The 17,261-nt window shown below is 40.6% G+C and overlaps 1 protein-coding gene and 1 long non-coding RNA gene across 2 annotated transcripts; one reads left to right on the top strand and one right to left on the bottom strand.

The window, feature by feature from the left end:
• Positions 1-6,711: 6,711 nt before the first annotated feature.
• Positions 6,712-7,530, top strand: LOC144527752 (uncharacterized). The gene is made up of 2 exons (XR_013502849.1): positions 6,712-6,920; positions 7,146-7,530. It is a non-coding gene; the product is annotated as an uncharacterized LOC144527752 (long non-coding RNA).
• A 1,410-nt stretch (positions 7,531-8,940) lies between these two features.
• eral1 (Era-like 12S mitochondrial rRNA chaperone 1) lies at positions 8,941-15,545 on the bottom strand. Its single transcript, XM_078265984.1, has 11 exons — positions 15,297-15,545; positions 13,637-13,795; positions 13,316-13,443; positions 13,132-13,209; positions 12,989-13,035; positions 12,819-12,880; positions 12,579-12,691; positions 11,672-11,977; positions 11,346-11,495; positions 10,237-10,317; positions 8,941-9,241 (listed from the first exon to the last, which is right to left on the bottom strand). Exons 1-11 carry the CDS (start codon positions 15,400-15,402, stop codon positions 9,119-9,121), a joined length of 1,353 nt encoding a protein of 450 aa, XP_078122110.1. The 5' UTR covers positions 15,403-15,545; the 3' UTR covers positions 8,941-9,118.
• Between the last annotated feature and the right edge of the window lie 1,716 nt (positions 15,546-17,261).

Raw genomic sequence — 17,261 nt, 5'->3', positions numbered from 1 at the left:
TCTTGTTTCTGTTCTTGATGTGAATGTTGCAATTTTCTTTCAAGTTTCAAATGTCTTTCTGCAACTATTTTACCCACTGTAAATGTTGGTGAAAACGCTGCCTGGCTTGCTGCAGATACAATAATATTATTAAGCTATTGCTGTGTAATATTCTTTGTCATCATTTGTGATGGCCAGTGTTTTTTTTTTTCACAAGTGATTAGCAGCATCTAATATCAGTCATTAGCCATTGAAACCTGACAGAGATCACCTAATGATGCACAGTCCCATTTTCAAACCGTGAGAATTCTCTGCAGCCATCGGTTGACACTTCCGTGTGGTCCGTCAGGGCCATCGGAGAGGGATTTGAACTCTGCTGCACAATAGATGATTGGCAGTTTTCTTTATCATTAGGCTAGAAAAATGCTAAACTACCCACCTAATGTAGTTTCTAAATACATTTAAGATGAGAAATGGAAGAGTTGCAGTATCGTATGACAATTCAAAAAGTGGCAACTCCCATGATGTTCTTTATTTGAGATGAATCAGCTGTGTGGTTGTGTCCAGACAGCAAAGGTTAAAACAATCTAAATAAAATAGTTAACAACTTAGTATTTTACTTTGTAATTCTCTGTTTTCTTTTATTTAGAAAAGTAGATGTTTCTTTGCTCAGTGCCTTTGTTGTATAATGAAGAGGCCATGTATGTCTGTTGACTATTAATCATACACATGGAAGTATGGGATATCCTGTCATGAATTTACTGTAAAACAGACTGATTTGTAGAATATGTAAACATTATACATATGTAGTGTTCCGCTGTAAGTTTTCCTCTTTCTACCATTGCTGTTTTATGTACTTTACAACATTCTGTACTGCAAATGTACCAAGGAACACAGATTGGTAGATGATGAATAGAAATGTAGCATTGGGAAGCATTCAATATCTTTTCCTTTGGAATCTAGACCTCCTTAAAGTCTGTTAAAATCATTATTTTGGTCATTCTATTGTGTGCCAAAATTACTTTGATTTGCATTGTCTAAGAATAGAGGCAACTTTCTGTCGCTCCATGTGGCATTCTAGAGGAGAATGTGACCAAATACTATAGACCTACGCCTTAACTCTTGTCTTCATCTGAAGCATGTCCATCTGTCGTCTGTCATGGAAATAATCTGTAATCTCTATTAAAATTATATTGTGGATTCATTTTGTGGCTTCTCATGTTACACTGGCCTTTGGAAAACTGATCCAGCATGGCATCTCAAGCATGTGTTCATGTTATTCTGTGTTATGTGCCGCCCTATAATAAATGTTATACCACTTCCTGTTGGCCTCGCTGTCTGTCTGTTACAGAATATTACATCTGGAAGGCTTGACTTCGCATCTGAGGAGAAAGCTAGCACACCGTACTGAATATTGTTCACGAAAAATGAACATGAAGGTAGAGATGAAAAGCTTTGGGTGAGCAGGAGCAAATGTGTCCTCCAATTAGCTGGACTTCCTCATTATCAGAGGTCAGGATGCTGGTGAGAGGTAAAATCATATCCTCAAAAAGTTTATCCATATTTAATGAGTATGAAATATTATGCATGGCTTGGGTATGTATGGACATATTTATTTAGAGCTGGCCGACCCATTAAGCGATCTGATCTCTGGGGACTACCTAGAAAAGATTTTCTTTTTTTTAATGAACATGAGACGATAATTATAAAAAAAGTGAACTTCCTAAACAAAAAATAACAACATTTTGTGCTATTTTTTAGCAACAACAAATAGTGACAAAACAATAAGCTCAGAGAGAGAGACTGGTTTGGTTCCTATTCTCATGTTACACTGCCCTTTGGAAAACGGATCCAATGCCGATAATGTTTAGGATTCATTTAAAATCCCTTCCATACTGTATCCAAAGGTTTTTTTTTCAATATATGAAATTAAATATGATTTGAGAGGCATTGTTAAGTTTACTTTTTAAAAAGCAAACAAAGAAATGAAACGGAGATGTATTTCTATTGTTGAGGTAAAATTATAGTCTATATGGCTATCACCAGACCAAGCTCAATCTTTTAAGATTGAACATGAGTCTGGGGAGTCTGCTCTGTATTTTCTCTGCACAAGAGGCGTGATCAACGGGCATAGTTCAAATGACTCTGTACGCAATTGGATAGTCCTTCAACCAATCAGACCAACGATCCAGGTGAGGTAGCAGCGACAGCGGCATCAACAGGTTGCTGCCATGGAGTGCTGCGCTTCGGTGGCCGGCATGTTGAACGTAAACAAAAAGCTGCTTGGTCGCTTCTCTATGGTCATCGTGTTAAACCCGCCAATAGCGCGCCAGGTGGATAAGCCAGTTTGTGATTGGTTCCCGCAAATTTGTAATGGAAGCAGGATAGATAAACGTACAGGTTTCCAGCCTGAGCTGTAGGGCGAAATGAAATCGCCAGCAGATCGGGCTGGGTTTACCCAGTCTAGGAAAATTATGGAACAATGCCAAAATAAATAAAAAAAATGTGCAACTCTCTTTTGGTTTTTAAGAAAATGCTTTGTAATGCTATTTTTGAGGGTTACATATGTGGTTAATTTTCTTGTTTCTTTGCCAATATCTTGTTTTTTTGTTTTGTATTTTTTTTCCTTTTCCTTTGAGGTGGGTGGATTTAATCCATAAGAACATATGATACGCATATATAAGCTTTTGCCTCAGCCAATCCTTTCAGTCACTGTTTACTGTTTGGGTTTACATTGTGATATGTATATAATTATTGTGTATACATTATGTCTGAAACACGTTACGATGAGGTGGGGGCCACAAATCCAGCACAAATCCTGCTTAGGGCCCCCAAAAGTCTAGGGCCAGCCCTGTATTTACTCGTATTTCATTAAAGGGGTGATAGAATGATTATAATCGGTATTTCACACTGTTCCTTAACAATGTGGCATTAATATTCTTCAATTATGACTGTGCTTGCATGTTTAATGTGTTATGTTACTATTTCAATAACTTTAACAATTGCTATTAGCATTTAATTACGATTGCTATCATAGGTTGGTAACATTGTGCTTAATCTCTGTCTAGTTCCCTAATGCTGCTCTGCAATGACTAATGTGTGCAAGTTGCTTTGCATGGCTACATATACTGAATAGTGGATTCATATTATTGTTTGGCTGCTTCCTGTTCTTCTGCATGGTTTAGGCACTTTCTTGAGAGGGCTGACTTTGCCATTGTTGTCATTTTGGCATCTTACTGTGCTGTTTGTGTTTCTTAATCAGTCACTTCATTAGTTGTGGAGCATCTCGCCAAAGGACTGCAGTTTGGAAATGAACTGGCTCGCTAACACTGGCACATTTACAGAAATGCTGATTAATGTGCGTAGTCCATATAAATAGGGAACACAAACATTAAAAGTAAGGCTTTGATGTCAGTATTGTCTTATCTGATGTCGGAATTAACTGTCATGTCCTGCTGCAGCTGATCTGGACAGCTGATAGAGGACATGACTGTACAGCCTTAACCAGAGACAGTTATACATAATAAACATATGACATAATAAACCTGAAGAGGGCAGTCATCTCACAAACTAACAGAGGACATAGATAGTGCAGCAACAAACTCCAATACTACTGTTTTAATAACCATAAAAACTATGAATAATACTACAACTACTTCCAATGCCACTACTACTTCTATTAGCCTATTATGAATAATAATTGCGATAACACATTGATTCATATAACTGATTACAAGCAAATTTCTTTGGTTGATCAAGCTCAAAATGCACAAATGGAGACCTGATCGTCCGGTGTATTCTTGAACTCCAAAATCTTTGCTCAGCTTCAGTCCCTACATACACACTAAAAACTTCATTTAGAAAAGACTTTGGTCTGTACAGATGTGCTTCACGTTCCCTCTATCAGACAACACGTCTTCAGTGGTGAAAGAAGTCAAAGTACCCATACAATAATGTAAATATACTCCAAGGCCTGCATGTAAAATCCTACATCCTGCAGTAACATGTACCCTGTGACTGATATATTATAATATATTGTTGATACTGATGCATCAATGTGTAAGCAGCATTTTACTGCTGTAACTGGTGAGGTGGAGCTAGTTTGAACTTCTTTATATACAGTTAGGAAGAATAGTCAAGTGGTTCCTTAGCTCGGGGTCACAAGATCAATCTGAGGGCTCGAGAGATGATTAATGTTAGAGGAAAAAATTGCTACACAACTTCATATTCAATCCATGCACTTTTGTGTAAGCCTTTTCTTCTAAGAGGTCACACGCAGGTTGGGAACCACTGGTTTATCTTCTTACAATGTATTGGATTTTATAAACTTATCATATGTTTTTTTAAGACTATTTTTTTGGGGGGGCTTTTCTGCCCCCACTTGATAGGACAGCTAGGTGAGAAAAGGGAGGGAGAGAGAGAGAGGCAGAAGACACACAGGAAATTGTCACAGGTCGGACTCGAACCCTGGACCTCTGCATCAAGGCACAAACCTCCAAGTGCATATGCACCTGCTCCACCCACCGAGCCAACCCGGTCACATTATCCATTTTTTTTTTTTTTAAATGAAAAGAAAAGTAGCTAGTAATTACACTTCTCAGGTAAATGTAGTGAAGTCAAAAGTACAATATTTCCTCTAAAATGTAGGAGTAGAAGTATAAAGTAGCATACATGTGAAATACTTAAGTAGAGCACCAGTACCTCAACATTGGTAAATGTACTCTTCTTCTGTATGCAGTTGCCGTGGTGTGATACAATTTAATTTATAAATGCCAGTTGTTTTTTTTTAACCATAAATAAGAAATAAGTGTGAAATAAGCATTTACCTCTCACACTGGTCATGTCCCAGAGGTATTAACTTCCTGACAATTATTACTCCTGGCCAGAGGTTTAATACTTACTACTCTCAGTTAATGAAAGATGGATAAAAAGGTTCACATTTTCACTTAAAATGAAAAAGAAACTCCAGAGATTCATGTTGCCCCAGGGGGGAAGATCAAAATCAACTCTTTAATAATGTCTCTCATTTTTGTCCTCACTTCCCCGACTCTCACTTACCTATGCTTACATAAAAACGTATTTCCACAGTGCTGTATTTTGTTCTGATCTGAGCCAGGGGTAGTAGGGAGGGGGAGAGCGGGGTGAGGCTGGACACAACTATAGAAACACGTGGTAGAGACTACTGTACATGATGTAATGGCATTAAGATTGCATTCACTGGTCGGTTAAGACACATTTAAGAGAAAGCTTTTCTCCCTTCCCCTAACTGTAAACAGTTTAATCGAACCCCCCCAACAACAAGTTTCCCCTGATTACTCTGAATAAAACCGACCTGTTGCATAATGACAGCTTCCTCCCTTTTTGTCTCTACACGTGATGAAGAACAACAAAACAATAAAACTTATCTATGAATGCAAATGGACATTTGTAGGCAAAGTGTTGCATTTCTGCAGCAGATAAAGAGTTGGAGTGACCGAACCGCCCAGATAGTCCTACCTCCATCTTTATCTGTGCCTACAGGAGGACCCCTCACACCCCTCACCAGCTCCCACACCCTAACTAGGCAGTTCGTTTCCATGGTAACTGCCATGTCCCACCTAAATCGGACCTTGCTAAAGAACACGTCCCAGTTCGTACACAGCATCCATAAACAAAAAACTTGGCTACTGAATTGCACCATTGGTACATTGTTAGAATATTAAGAAGCAGAGTCCCTCTCCCTCTGTAGCTTTACACTAACTGTGAGAAATGAACTTGACCTTAAAGTAGAGGTGTAAGACGTGAGTATGCTGTGAATATTTCTGTTAATGAGTTGGTGTTGGAGCGTGTACATTCATCAGTGTTGCTTGAGAAGTCACTGTATTCCCCTGTATTCTTGCGTATATACTCTGCACTACATGACGCTGATCTGAGAGTTACTACACAAGCTTTTTCTCCAGATTCCAGTGTTTCTAGCAGAAGGTAAGAGAGCAAAGTCCCCCTCTATTATTTAAGGGACAAACTGTCAGGGATTAAAGACAAACTACACCGTTATCACAGTCCAGGTATCATTTGATGCTGTGAATTTGACGTGCGGTGTCCCTATGACATATCCAATAAAAAACAGATCTCAGCTCTCCATGTCCTGGAATCTAGCTGAGCGCATGAAAACGAGTTTAATAAGTCAGATAACATGACATCAGCTGACATATCGCAGTATTAAATTCCAATCCATGAAACCATCACGCATAAATCCAAGGGCTATGAGATTCAGAGGATGTATTACCACATTGTGAGATAAAGCTCCAAGCTTTTTAATAGATGATGAAGACTCACTGGCTCACTGCTGGGTTCTTTTAATTACACGTTTGACCAAGAAAGGTCAAAACTCACAACTAAATTCTGTAAAGAGGTTTGGACATATGAAAATATGAGAAATATTGAGTGCTTCTAGGAAAGCATTTACATTGCTGCGTCTAAGTCAAACTGATTCATGTATAAAAATCAACTTTGGGACAAAATGACATTGTAAATAATTGAAAAAGTTAAATGAATGAACGTATTCCTATGATGTCAATGAATGGATAAAAGACGTTTTCTCTGTGCATAGATCCTTGCTTCTGGCCACAGTTTTCATTTTAAATAAGTGTCTATGCAGTGGGGGAAAAAAATTTAATTTTTCTGCAAAGTCCAGCTGGGTGTAATAAGGGTATGGGCAATCATTGTAGCAGAGGCAATCAGGTCAGGACCAGATAAGAAAAAGTTCACCCTGTGCTGTCTGGTCCACCCCAGATGTCATCACAGTATGCTAATGAGCCGGGGGCCTTTAAGTGCCAGAGCCCAGCAGGCAGACCAGTTTAAGAGCTCCAGACGTGGACACATAGCAGCCATAAAAAATGAACACGTGAAGGAAAGTGTCAGCGGGGCGTGAAAGCTGTCACTGCCACACTGCATGCACAAAGGTGAGTATGTAATACAGAGAGGAAGTCTCTGATGCCTCATGGAGCTTCATGGCTCTGCAGCTGTTGGTGCAGGAAAAAGGATGTTTTTTATTACACACAGTTAAATATTACACTTTAGTGAAAAGGGAATTTTCTTCTGACTGACATTTTTTAAATAGCATCTTTACCCTCTGACATTAACCTTCACTGTATGCATGACTGATTTGTCTCCCTTTTGCCTTGCAGGTTACAAACACGGCTGGAACTCGCTGCTTACTGTTATGTCTTGTGCCCTGGACAGGATATCATCTTATACTGTAAGTTTATTAAAGAGACACTACAGTATAGATGATGTACTATCCAGGGTTTCATTCCCCCGCCGGCACTATCATGCCTAACTGACTGTGGTAGGCTGCACACACTCTGCAGAGGAGGGCCGTCAAACCGTTACCATTACTGAGTTTCAGCAATGGTAAGGGTTATATGGCCCTCGCTCAATGTCATCTGGAGCGGCAGGATGAAGAAAGTTGGTGATTGATGTGTTATACAAGAGCTTCTGGAGGACATCTTTAGATCCCATTTTTGAGACGTACTTGTGGATGCATGTAAAATAAAGTGTATGGCTCCCAAACGAACGACTACCTCATTATTTAGGTAAAACACATCTAAATCAGGGTGTGAGCATTCTAAATATCTTGAGTTTGAAGGATTACTTTAATGTGCCGGCTGACGTACGTCAGCTATAATATTTTCAAGTAGCAGTTGGTTTGTCTAAGTGCTGATCCCTGCTGTGCAACGGGCTTATCTAATCACTGGGAAGCAGCCGCCGCAGAGAGCAGGGAGAGCTTGAGGGGCTGACACAGCTTCTGTGAGACATTCAAGGCCTCTCCCTCCCTCCTGTCGCCCTCGCTTTAGGCCACTAGCTGGTTATTCATCAAGATGCCCCGGATAGAGTAACCGCCGAGTTAACTCTCAGGCAGCAGGGAATGAATCCAATCACCATTATCTGACCCATTTTAGCATCAGGTTAGTGCTCCATTTTGCCATCCATTAGGGAGACAATTCAGCCCTCGGGGGCAGAGCTGGGCTTTATAAGAGCCAAAAAAGCAGAGGGAGGAGGAGAAAGAAAAAGGGAAGAAAGCAGCGGAACAGAAAGTGATAGTCGCAGGGATGGATGGCCACACTTCAAAGGCAGTGGAGAAGGCTAAAGTGATGTGGGAGTGGAGGGAACGGGGGTGGATGGTACATCAGGGACATTTGAGTGAACATGACTGTGCAGGTCCTGCTAGGCGCGAGGCGTCCGCCAAGTAAAAAGCTCTGAGAGCCAAAGATAAACCATTGGCCTTTTCACAGCTCGCCAAACCTGCTCAGCCACGAACACACTGACAAACTTGTGTCAAAACATCCATTTGATGAGAGTCTGTGCCATGTTTGTTGCCTAAAATGCATCTTTGCGAAATAAATGCCAATAATTCTATTTTGTTTAAGCTGTTTCTAATGGACATTTTATTCACTTTAGCGATTTAGATGTGTCAAATTTCCTCAAAGTTGCGGGGCACCCCTCAGGTTTCCCCCACCATAACAACATCACCTTATAGGTAACACCTCTACATAAAAATCTTTAATAATGTCTTATGAGACGGCACGTAAGGATGCTGCTGATGCATGAAGACAGAGGATTTTCAACATTAAGAGTTCTTTCTTTCCTTCTAACAGGTCCGTCTCAGTGGGAGTTCTGGCACTGTGGATATATGCCACCTCACAGTTCCACGGCTGAGTCATGATCAGATCTTATCCTTTGTTCGACTCTTCAGGTCCGTCCTTTGCACAGAGTCATCTGAAATCCAGCAGAATCTGTTTCCACTAGGGCTGCACGATATGAGGAAAATATGCCATAATATTGATGAATATCGCGATAATGACATTACTTGCGATACATAAACAGATATTGAAGTGTACTCAGTTCTGCCTTTCTGCTGCTTTCAGTATTCTGCTAAAATACAACAAATTGCGTGTTGAATTTAAAACAAATGAAAGTAAATCATTTCTAACATTGTTTTATTGACAATAAACAAATTTAACATTGACTTGAATATAAAAGGCACCACTATTGCACCAGTTGATATCAGGATGACGATAAATTAAATAAAAAAAAAAAAAAAAACATATTGTGCAGCCCTAGTTTCCACCTCTTCACCATTAAAGTCCATCCATCCTCTTCACTTCCTCAGCTTGACTGAGAGCTTCAACTTCACTTCCCTCAGGAAGACGTGGCTCAGGTCCTCACTAGCCTCTCGGGCCATCCGCGCTACCATCTGGCCGGCTGTGCCTATCACCATCCTCTGTAGACACAGGAAATACAGCAACATCAGGCACCAGTGAATAGACAGGGCCATGGGTTTTATTTTGTGTACTTGAGTAATACAGATTTACAAAATCACTTCTTAATGTCAAATACTGTATGTCTTAACTGTATTCATGCAAACTGTATTCTGTTTTACAACTGTGTGATTGCAGGCACATTTGAGGAGAAATAACAAAAATCTGAAACTAACAAAGAACTTAGCAAACCTTTTTGATAAAATATGCTTATTCTATTGTGCATTTTCTTGTATGGATAATTCATTTAAATACCTATAAACTCTTTTTACCCCTCACTGAGGCTTTGTAAAAGATTGCGTTGAGCTCAAAATAAAAAAAAAGTCATTTTAGATTTCGTCAAAAAAAAAAATAATAAATGGACAAGATAGTACTAGGAAATATTGATAAAATAGATTTGATCTCTTTGGTCAATCATCCCTTGAGTTCTACCCGATCTACATTGCTGGAGTCATTCCTGTGTTGAATGTAAAAGCTAAAGAATGGTCTGAGTCAGTCTTCTGGGAGGTCATTGGCCTTGAATCACTTCAGCACCACAGACGTAGCTTCAGATATTCTTTGCCACATCAAATATGTATGGTTGAGAAAGGCTACTCAAATATTTACGAGTTAAAAACACAAGGAAAAAGGAATGTGGAGGTATGGGGGAACGGCAAATACATATCAGAAGCCATCAGAGAGGCTACAGGTGGAGGGAAAGATTTCACTTCCTCCAGTCACAGGCCCGACAAACTCTGGTATCGGGATCGGGATAACAAAGGGCCTTAAAGCGGATGTTTTGCAGGCTTAGATGTATGTCCCTTGACATTGAAAAAAAACACCTTAAAACCTTAAAATACTCACATGGACGTACAGTATGTTTACAGATGAGTCAAAGCTCATATTTAGTACACAGGACCTACAAATTCTTTACACAAAACACATTTAAAAAACCCAGAAATGTGTGGAGAGCTCTTACCATGTGAGTGTCTTTCTTGGCATAAAGTTTGACAGAAATATCGAGCTCACCACTTTCTCCTTCCTGCCAGAGTTCAACGGACTGAAACAGAAACATTTAAATATATTAACAATGTACTCACTAGTTAAATGATAGACGGACAGATTATTTTAAGAGGATGGAGGAATGAAGGGGTGCCGTCAACCCAGGAGGGGGCTTGTGAGATGGCTAGGGTGGCGGAAAATGGGGAAGGTACCTGAGCTTTCTGGAGGGCTCCTAAGCAGCTCTGTGCTGGGGAAAGACGTGTATGATGGGCTTATGGTGCTGTCATTTATACATATGTTTATTTCAATTACGGTTTATTGTCTATTTTGTTGAATGGTCTTGAAAATTGTAGTCACTGTGTCATCTTTTCTTGATTTTTGAGAGTCTGAGCGGGTGGTGATGACGAAGGTGAGGGGGGCGATGTGTTCATGTGGCGAGCCGTATGTTTTGTATGTTGTTAAAAAAATAAATTGTAATTAATTACAATTGTTAATCACAAAACAGAAACATGTATTCACTTCTACAAAAAGTCAATAAAGTGTTGGTCAATGTGGAAGTCAGCTGTTGGCTTAGAGCAGTGACCACTACTACATATCCCAGAGTTCTTTGCATGTGTATTAAAGATGTCCTCCAGATGAGCCTGACTAGGATATCGAAGTGTCCAATGTTTTGCAATATCTATTCATGCGTTTGTTAGTTTGTCAGAAACACAACAAATGAAGACTGTAATACAGTTTGACTTGATGGTGCGATTCCATACCTGTGGATACAGGAATTCTACGGTAGCAGTTAGTACAGACCAACATGATAAATAACATGCAGAGAGCAATGAAAATAATGCCCTGAATGGGACATGGCGTATACAAAATGGCCCTCCAGGGTGCATATGAGAAGCTAAAGTGAAGCAGATGGAGGCTGGGGCCAAAAGCTGCATCAAAGCACATGTCATCATGTAGAGTGAAAGTGAGTATGGATGGCTTTAAATAAGCCACAGAGTCAGTGCAGTGAGATGTGATTGGTGTAGTCAGTTAGCTGTCAGCTTATCATCACGTGTGACTAAGAGTGTCCCTGCCAAATTGGTTCACCTGTGTCATTGAATAGGGCACTTCCTGGGGCAGATACTCCAGAAGCTTCTCTCTGATGATGTTGGTGCAGACTTCCTCTGGACTCTGGTCCGTCAGGACCTCACTGTGGTACTGCCACGATCCTGGCTTCGCCGCAGCCATAAAGTAGCTCTTCGACAACGAAATAAAAGAAAGGTTATTTTTATGGAATAAAATGATTGATTCTGATTGATAAAAAAACAGAAATGAGATGAGACCGATACCGAAGTTGAGCTTTCTTATAAAGCTAAAACATACTTGTATCCTGTTCACAGTTTTCCCTGCTGTAACCATAATCTAACATGTACCTTCAGCGTCTCCACGTCATCTCTGTCCACCGAGGAGAGCATGAAGACGTCCTTAAAGTGCGGCCAGCCCTGCTGGCTCTTCAGCGCCTTCAGCTGCTCTTTGCTCAGCACAGAGTTTGGCTCAGCGCTGCCCTCGGGCCCCGCGTTGTCCTCGTCCAGCGGCAACTCGGACTCCCTCTCTGGCCTCTTCTCAGCCCATGGAGGCTTGATCACTGGCCTGATCCGCATTCTGCGTCCGTTCACCACTCCGCACGTCAACTCTGCTGTGAAATCCAGCAGCCGGTCCTTAGCCTTAACCAGGTCTATCTGGAAAACAGAGGAGCATCAGTGAAGACATCGGTAAGACTCTTCAGTGCAGGTGAACATTTCTTTAAATATTGTGGGAAATGTTCAGGTCTGGTGATATTCTATATTTTTCTGATTGTCTACAGATCCCACGAAAAGACCAAAACCAACAACAAATTGATCCTGCTATACTAATTAATTATTGCTCGTGTATCCAAATCCTGATATAGCGTATTCCTCATAGAGTTCCACTGCTGTCCAAAAACTATTAAAAACACATCAATGAGCCACACTGTTGCACACTGAGTGACATGTTTCTTCTAGTTTATTTTGACTTGATTTCACATACACTGTCATCCTTCCATTATACCCACTGCTATAAGTAGTACGAGTCATATTTCTGCATTTACCTACTCTATCTATAAAATGTCCTGAGATAACTTGTTTTGATTGATTGAAGTTGTGATTTGACACTATAAATAAAATAAAATTGAATTGCCTGCTGCTTTAAATACTAGAACACCAAACTGATTAATCTGCACCTATAAATAGTACCTCAAATAGTTGAGTAAAGTTTGCAGAAAGCACAGTGCCCGGCCAGTATCATTCTGTGGAAGAATACCTTATTGAGGACCAAGATTGCAGGGGTGTCAGGGTGCTGGGCCAGGCATTTGAGCACCTCCAGGTCAAGCCTGCTGCACATCCATCTGTCAGCCACATCCACCAAGACTACCACTGGGAATGGACACAGTTCCAATTATAAACCCCTTGAAACTCCTAATGTTAGATCTGTTATACGGAAGCTGCAAAAAGAGAACTCAGGTTCGACTAATAAAAGGCTCAGAGTGAATTTATATCATACTTAGGTCAGCTTCTTTGACTGTGTTCCAGGGATCCACGAGCAAAGTCTTCTCCAGCTGGTGTCTGTGGAAACAGAGGGTCCATTCATATATTACATTATATAATAATAGTGCACGTTGACTACAGAAAGAAAGAAGAAAAAAGAAAAGAGAAGAAGAAAAAGAAAGGCACCTTTTGACCTTTGATACAGTGGTGAGACCAGGAGTGTCCAGTAAAATCTACAAAACAACACACACATAAGTTTTAAAGTTTGGTTTTTGAATGGCATTATTCGTAATAACAGACATAGATAGGAGACATGAGAAAGCTCTTACTATCTGTGTGTCATCCTCTGTTAGGACGCCCAGGGCACGTGACCGCGTAGTGTGTACTTTCTTGGAAACAGCAAACACCTTTAAGAAATAATCATTGGCTTTACAAAATGACCACCATCTCATTCTCCTCCTCAGATCCATTACAGTGTGTAAGTTTAAAGAAAAGGACACTTAAGACAAATACCTTTCTGCCAAGGAGTTGGTTGGACAATGTGGACTTCCCAGCATTTGGGGCACCTATTATGGCAACTTTTAAAACCTTTGGGTTGTCAGGCTGATCTGGATGTCTCAGTAACAAAGATAATTGTTCACCTGAAAAGCACACAAACAAAATGAATCATTAGACAGACAATAGAAGTAAATATGACAGCAGTAAAAAAAAAAAAAAAAAAAACCCTAGATCAGATTGATGGCAGGATGACGTCGGCAGAATTTGGAAAAAGGCTGGGCCCGAATGATCAGATGAGTGTAGTGATGTAAATCTCTGAGGCAGTGGTCTGATTACCGCTGTCCGGCAGAACTGAGGCTGGAAGGCGATAAAAACTGCCGTCTGCCTCCGCTGCTTTGCCTTTCATCAGTCTGTTGAGAAATGCCTCTGATGTAATAAAGCAAGCAGGAGTGAAGATAAATGTGTTCCTCCCTCCTCGGCTGCAGGCAGCATTTCCTGTAAAGAAATCAACATCTCCGTCACTTCGCTGCCAGCAGGGCTGCAAGGTAACTGATTAATTGTGCTTACTTGGATGATGTTAATATGACACAGCATAATATAGCATTCAGATGTTTCTCCTCAAAAACTCATTAAATTAATTACAGAACCATCTGTGATTCATTACGGAGTGATTGTGCAGATTTAGTAGTCATTTGGGAACCATAGAAACTTTACTGTGAATGCTTTACACTGTTTTACACAAAAATTACAAAGCTTAGTGAAAGTCTGCTTGTTGCTAAAAAGTATTTTTATTATTAATAGTATTGATTAGCCGATTAATCGATCGCCAGAAAACTGCCAATCGTTCTGATATCCGATTAATTGTTTGAGTCATTTATCAAGAAAACAAAAGAGGGTTTACTACTTTTCTCTATTTTATAGTATTACAGTATTGTAAATTACATAAAGGTTAAATATCGCTAGGGTCTTGAAGCAACTTTAAGACATCCCCTTATTGTGATGAACAGCTTTAACCATTTTAAAATATATATATTACTATTTGATTAGTTAGAAGAAAAAAAAAATGGGGGATGGGGTATAGGGTGACCCACTCAAACCCAGTATGCCCAGCATGTGAGCCTGACAATACTTTAAAGATCCCCTTCAGACGTATAAATTACCTCAAATGACATCTACTCCTCCTCCCTCCTTAAAAAATACAGACATGCTGGATACAAGCTGTCTCCTACTTCACTGTAAAGTCTATCCTCAGTGTATGTGCACTGGCGGTTTCAGATTTCCACATCACACTTCTGTAAGTTGCATTATTTGACCATGATGCTCAAACATCCAAGTGAATTAACAATAAAGTAAAACACATATTGGAGTGAAAGGGAGGCTTTAAATTCTGCCAGGCTGATGCAGTATCACAGTAGAAAAATCACAACGTTTTCACTTGACATGAAGTCATTTTCTGTCATTTATTCTGCCTGTAACTTAAAGTTACCCTGTCTACCATTCCACACATCGTCTCGGATGACACAGGCGTCATAGACCTTTTTCACGGCAGACATGTTGACATGTCATAGTAGGAAAAGCACAGGTGTATTCAAAACCATTAATGATGGCTGCATTCCACTTAGCAGAGGCCCTGGTATTGTGCATGATGCTCACTGAAATAGCTTACTGGGACACTTGACGGAATTGAGCCATCGTTAAGTTATCAATTTCAGCTGTGCTTTTCCTACTATGACAAGTCAAAAATGTCTGCTGTGAAAAAAGGTCCATTGGTGGTAATTAAAAGCAGCATACCATTTTATTTACATTTTAGCTGATTGCATGTGCCTCAGAAAAGCAAAGAGATGCCCGGATTTATTTTATCGCCCTGCTCCCTTTAAACGTCTACGCTAATGGACTAAGCTTGTATTTATCCCATGCTTTTACTAGCAGCCCAATGTCTTGTATTTGCTGAGAAATAATAAGAAATGAGCAGCAGAAGCACTTGTTTGGGACTGACCCGCTGTGAGAAGCCATGACGCACTTTCCTGTCGAGCAGACACGACGACCAGTCTGGAGAGGACGGCGGAGTCTCTGAAAAACCGACTACACACTCTGAAAGCCATTGAGCTTTGATTCAGATGATATGACAGTAGACGGTCGAAAAGCGGCTATAGTCGTTTCAGAGGTGAGACGCTTGTTTACATTCACATTGGCCACAGGGTGAAACCATGTTGCTTTGGCCAAAGAGAAACGTGTTCCGCTATGAAGAGCGTCCTCACAGAGGTTCGAGTGGAGGCTACACCGCCCCCTGGCGGCCGATGTGTCAACTGCAACATGTTCCTCCATCCTACTAGTATCCGGAACAAAAGGTTTTAAAGTCAAATACCAATTTGATCACGGACCCCTCCCCGGTTTAACGAGTTCTGTCAACAGGAGGACACATTGAAATGTCTCCTGATTGACACAACTTCAGTCAGTTTTTTGGGGGTTTTTTTTGACGTAGAAGAGAATGTAATTTAGAGGAACTAAGCCGAGTAAGAGAGGAAATCATCATCAGAAAAAAATGGTCTTAAAATCATTTTGACATGTGAAACAATCACATGGTTATTTGACATGTACATGTACATTAATATCTAAAATAATGACATCTATTAATTCATCATTTTGCAGCAAACCCTGGGAGACCCCCCCTCCTCCTCTTGTCCCCTGAGAACACAGAACCGAGCGTATCCCCGAGGGTGCTTGAAGCACAGTTGTGACAATGTTGTTAAGGTTATAGCGAACATCCACGCTTAAAGCAATATGCCGACCTGAGGAAAACTATGCATGCTGTCCTACTCCCACCCTCTAGCTCTTCAGTGCTAATTCACAATGACAGGCTGATATAATGACTTGATAACCATGAAGTCTGTCAGGTTAATCAGCAGGCTAAAAGGACACCGTTTGCATATTGATTGATTACTGTAACATGTTATTTTCATTCTGTATGGCAAAGCCAAGCAGAGCAGATGTCTCCCTGTAGTCCATCAAAACACGCCGGCTGTTTGTTAGTCCTCGAGGACTTGCTCGGGATGAGACAAACCCCACTACTGGAGGATGATGAAGGATATCAGGTAGCTCACAATCTGTCATCATCTAACTCTAAAAGCTCAGCAGCAATGGAAGGGCAACAAAAATGTAGCTTTTAGCAGACACTTACTGCCGAATTCCAATTGAACCAGAAACCAAAAGGATATTTGAGGATCAGTAATGTTTGAACTCTCTCTCTATCTGCCTCCCTCCCACTCTCCCTCTCTCTCTCCTCTCAAATTCATTCAAGGCCTTTTCTCCCTCCGGGCTTTCCTCACATGGCCATTTCACGTGGGAGTGTATCAGAGTTCTTTCTATGACTGTATTAACTTTGGCCTTCAGAAAGAGCTCTCTCTCTTTAAAAAAAAAAAAGACAAAAAGGCTTTGCCTGCAGACCAGTTAATCATAAGCTGTAGCCCACTTTGCCATTTTGAAGTGCACTTGCCAATGAGATTCAGCATGGTGTGATGGAAAACCTTCCTTTGATGCTGCAATTCAGTGCGCTGTTGATTCCTAATCAATCTTGTTTTCTGTTATTCTAACAGAACACTTTGTATTGATAGGGAATAGGTCCAATCCCCCTGAATATGCAGATTTTCTTCTGCAGGTGATGTCAGACTTTCTGCCACATCAGCCTGTGCTCTGGCAGCCTCTCTTGTTGATTTGCTAATAACACTAGCTGGGATTTGACATGCAATAACTGGCAGCCTGTGCACTAATATGAAGATCTGGCTGCTCATGAGGAATAACAAAGTTCATAGAATAATAAGCTTGAGCCATGGGGCATGTTAACAGGGGTTAGGAAAGAACAATCTGTCAGTGCGTCGGAGCATCCATCACCCCATCACCGCTGATTGCAGTGAGAGGCGTGATGCTGCACAGCTGGCTGACTGTCTATAAAACAGCAGCTTCT

The sequence above is a fragment of the Sander vitreus genome, chromosome 13 (assembly GCF_031162955.1).
Source record: "Sander vitreus isolate 19-12246 chromosome 13, sanVit1, whole genome shotgun sequence".
Lineage (NCBI taxonomy): Eukaryota > Metazoa > Chordata > Actinopteri > Perciformes > Percidae > Sander > Sander vitreus.
The sequence above is the reverse complement of the archived record's forward strand: the minus strand, read 5'-3'. Positions and strand labels throughout refer to the sequence as shown.

Bases quoted from the DNA above. Each gene is read 5' to 3' on its own strand.
- eral1 (XM_078265984.1), bottom strand. From the start codon at position 15,402: ATGGCTTTCAGAGTGTGTAGTCGGTTTTTCAGAGACTCCGCCGTCCTC. The intron at 11,978-12,578 runs GTATTCTTCCAC...TCTGTTTTCCAG, and splicing joins CAATCTTGGTCCTCAATAAG to ATAGACCTGGTTAAGGCTAA. The intron at 9,242-10,236 runs GTAAGAGCTCTC...CTGTGTCTACAG, and splicing joins CCAAGAAAGACACTCACATG to AGGATGGTGATAGGCACAGC.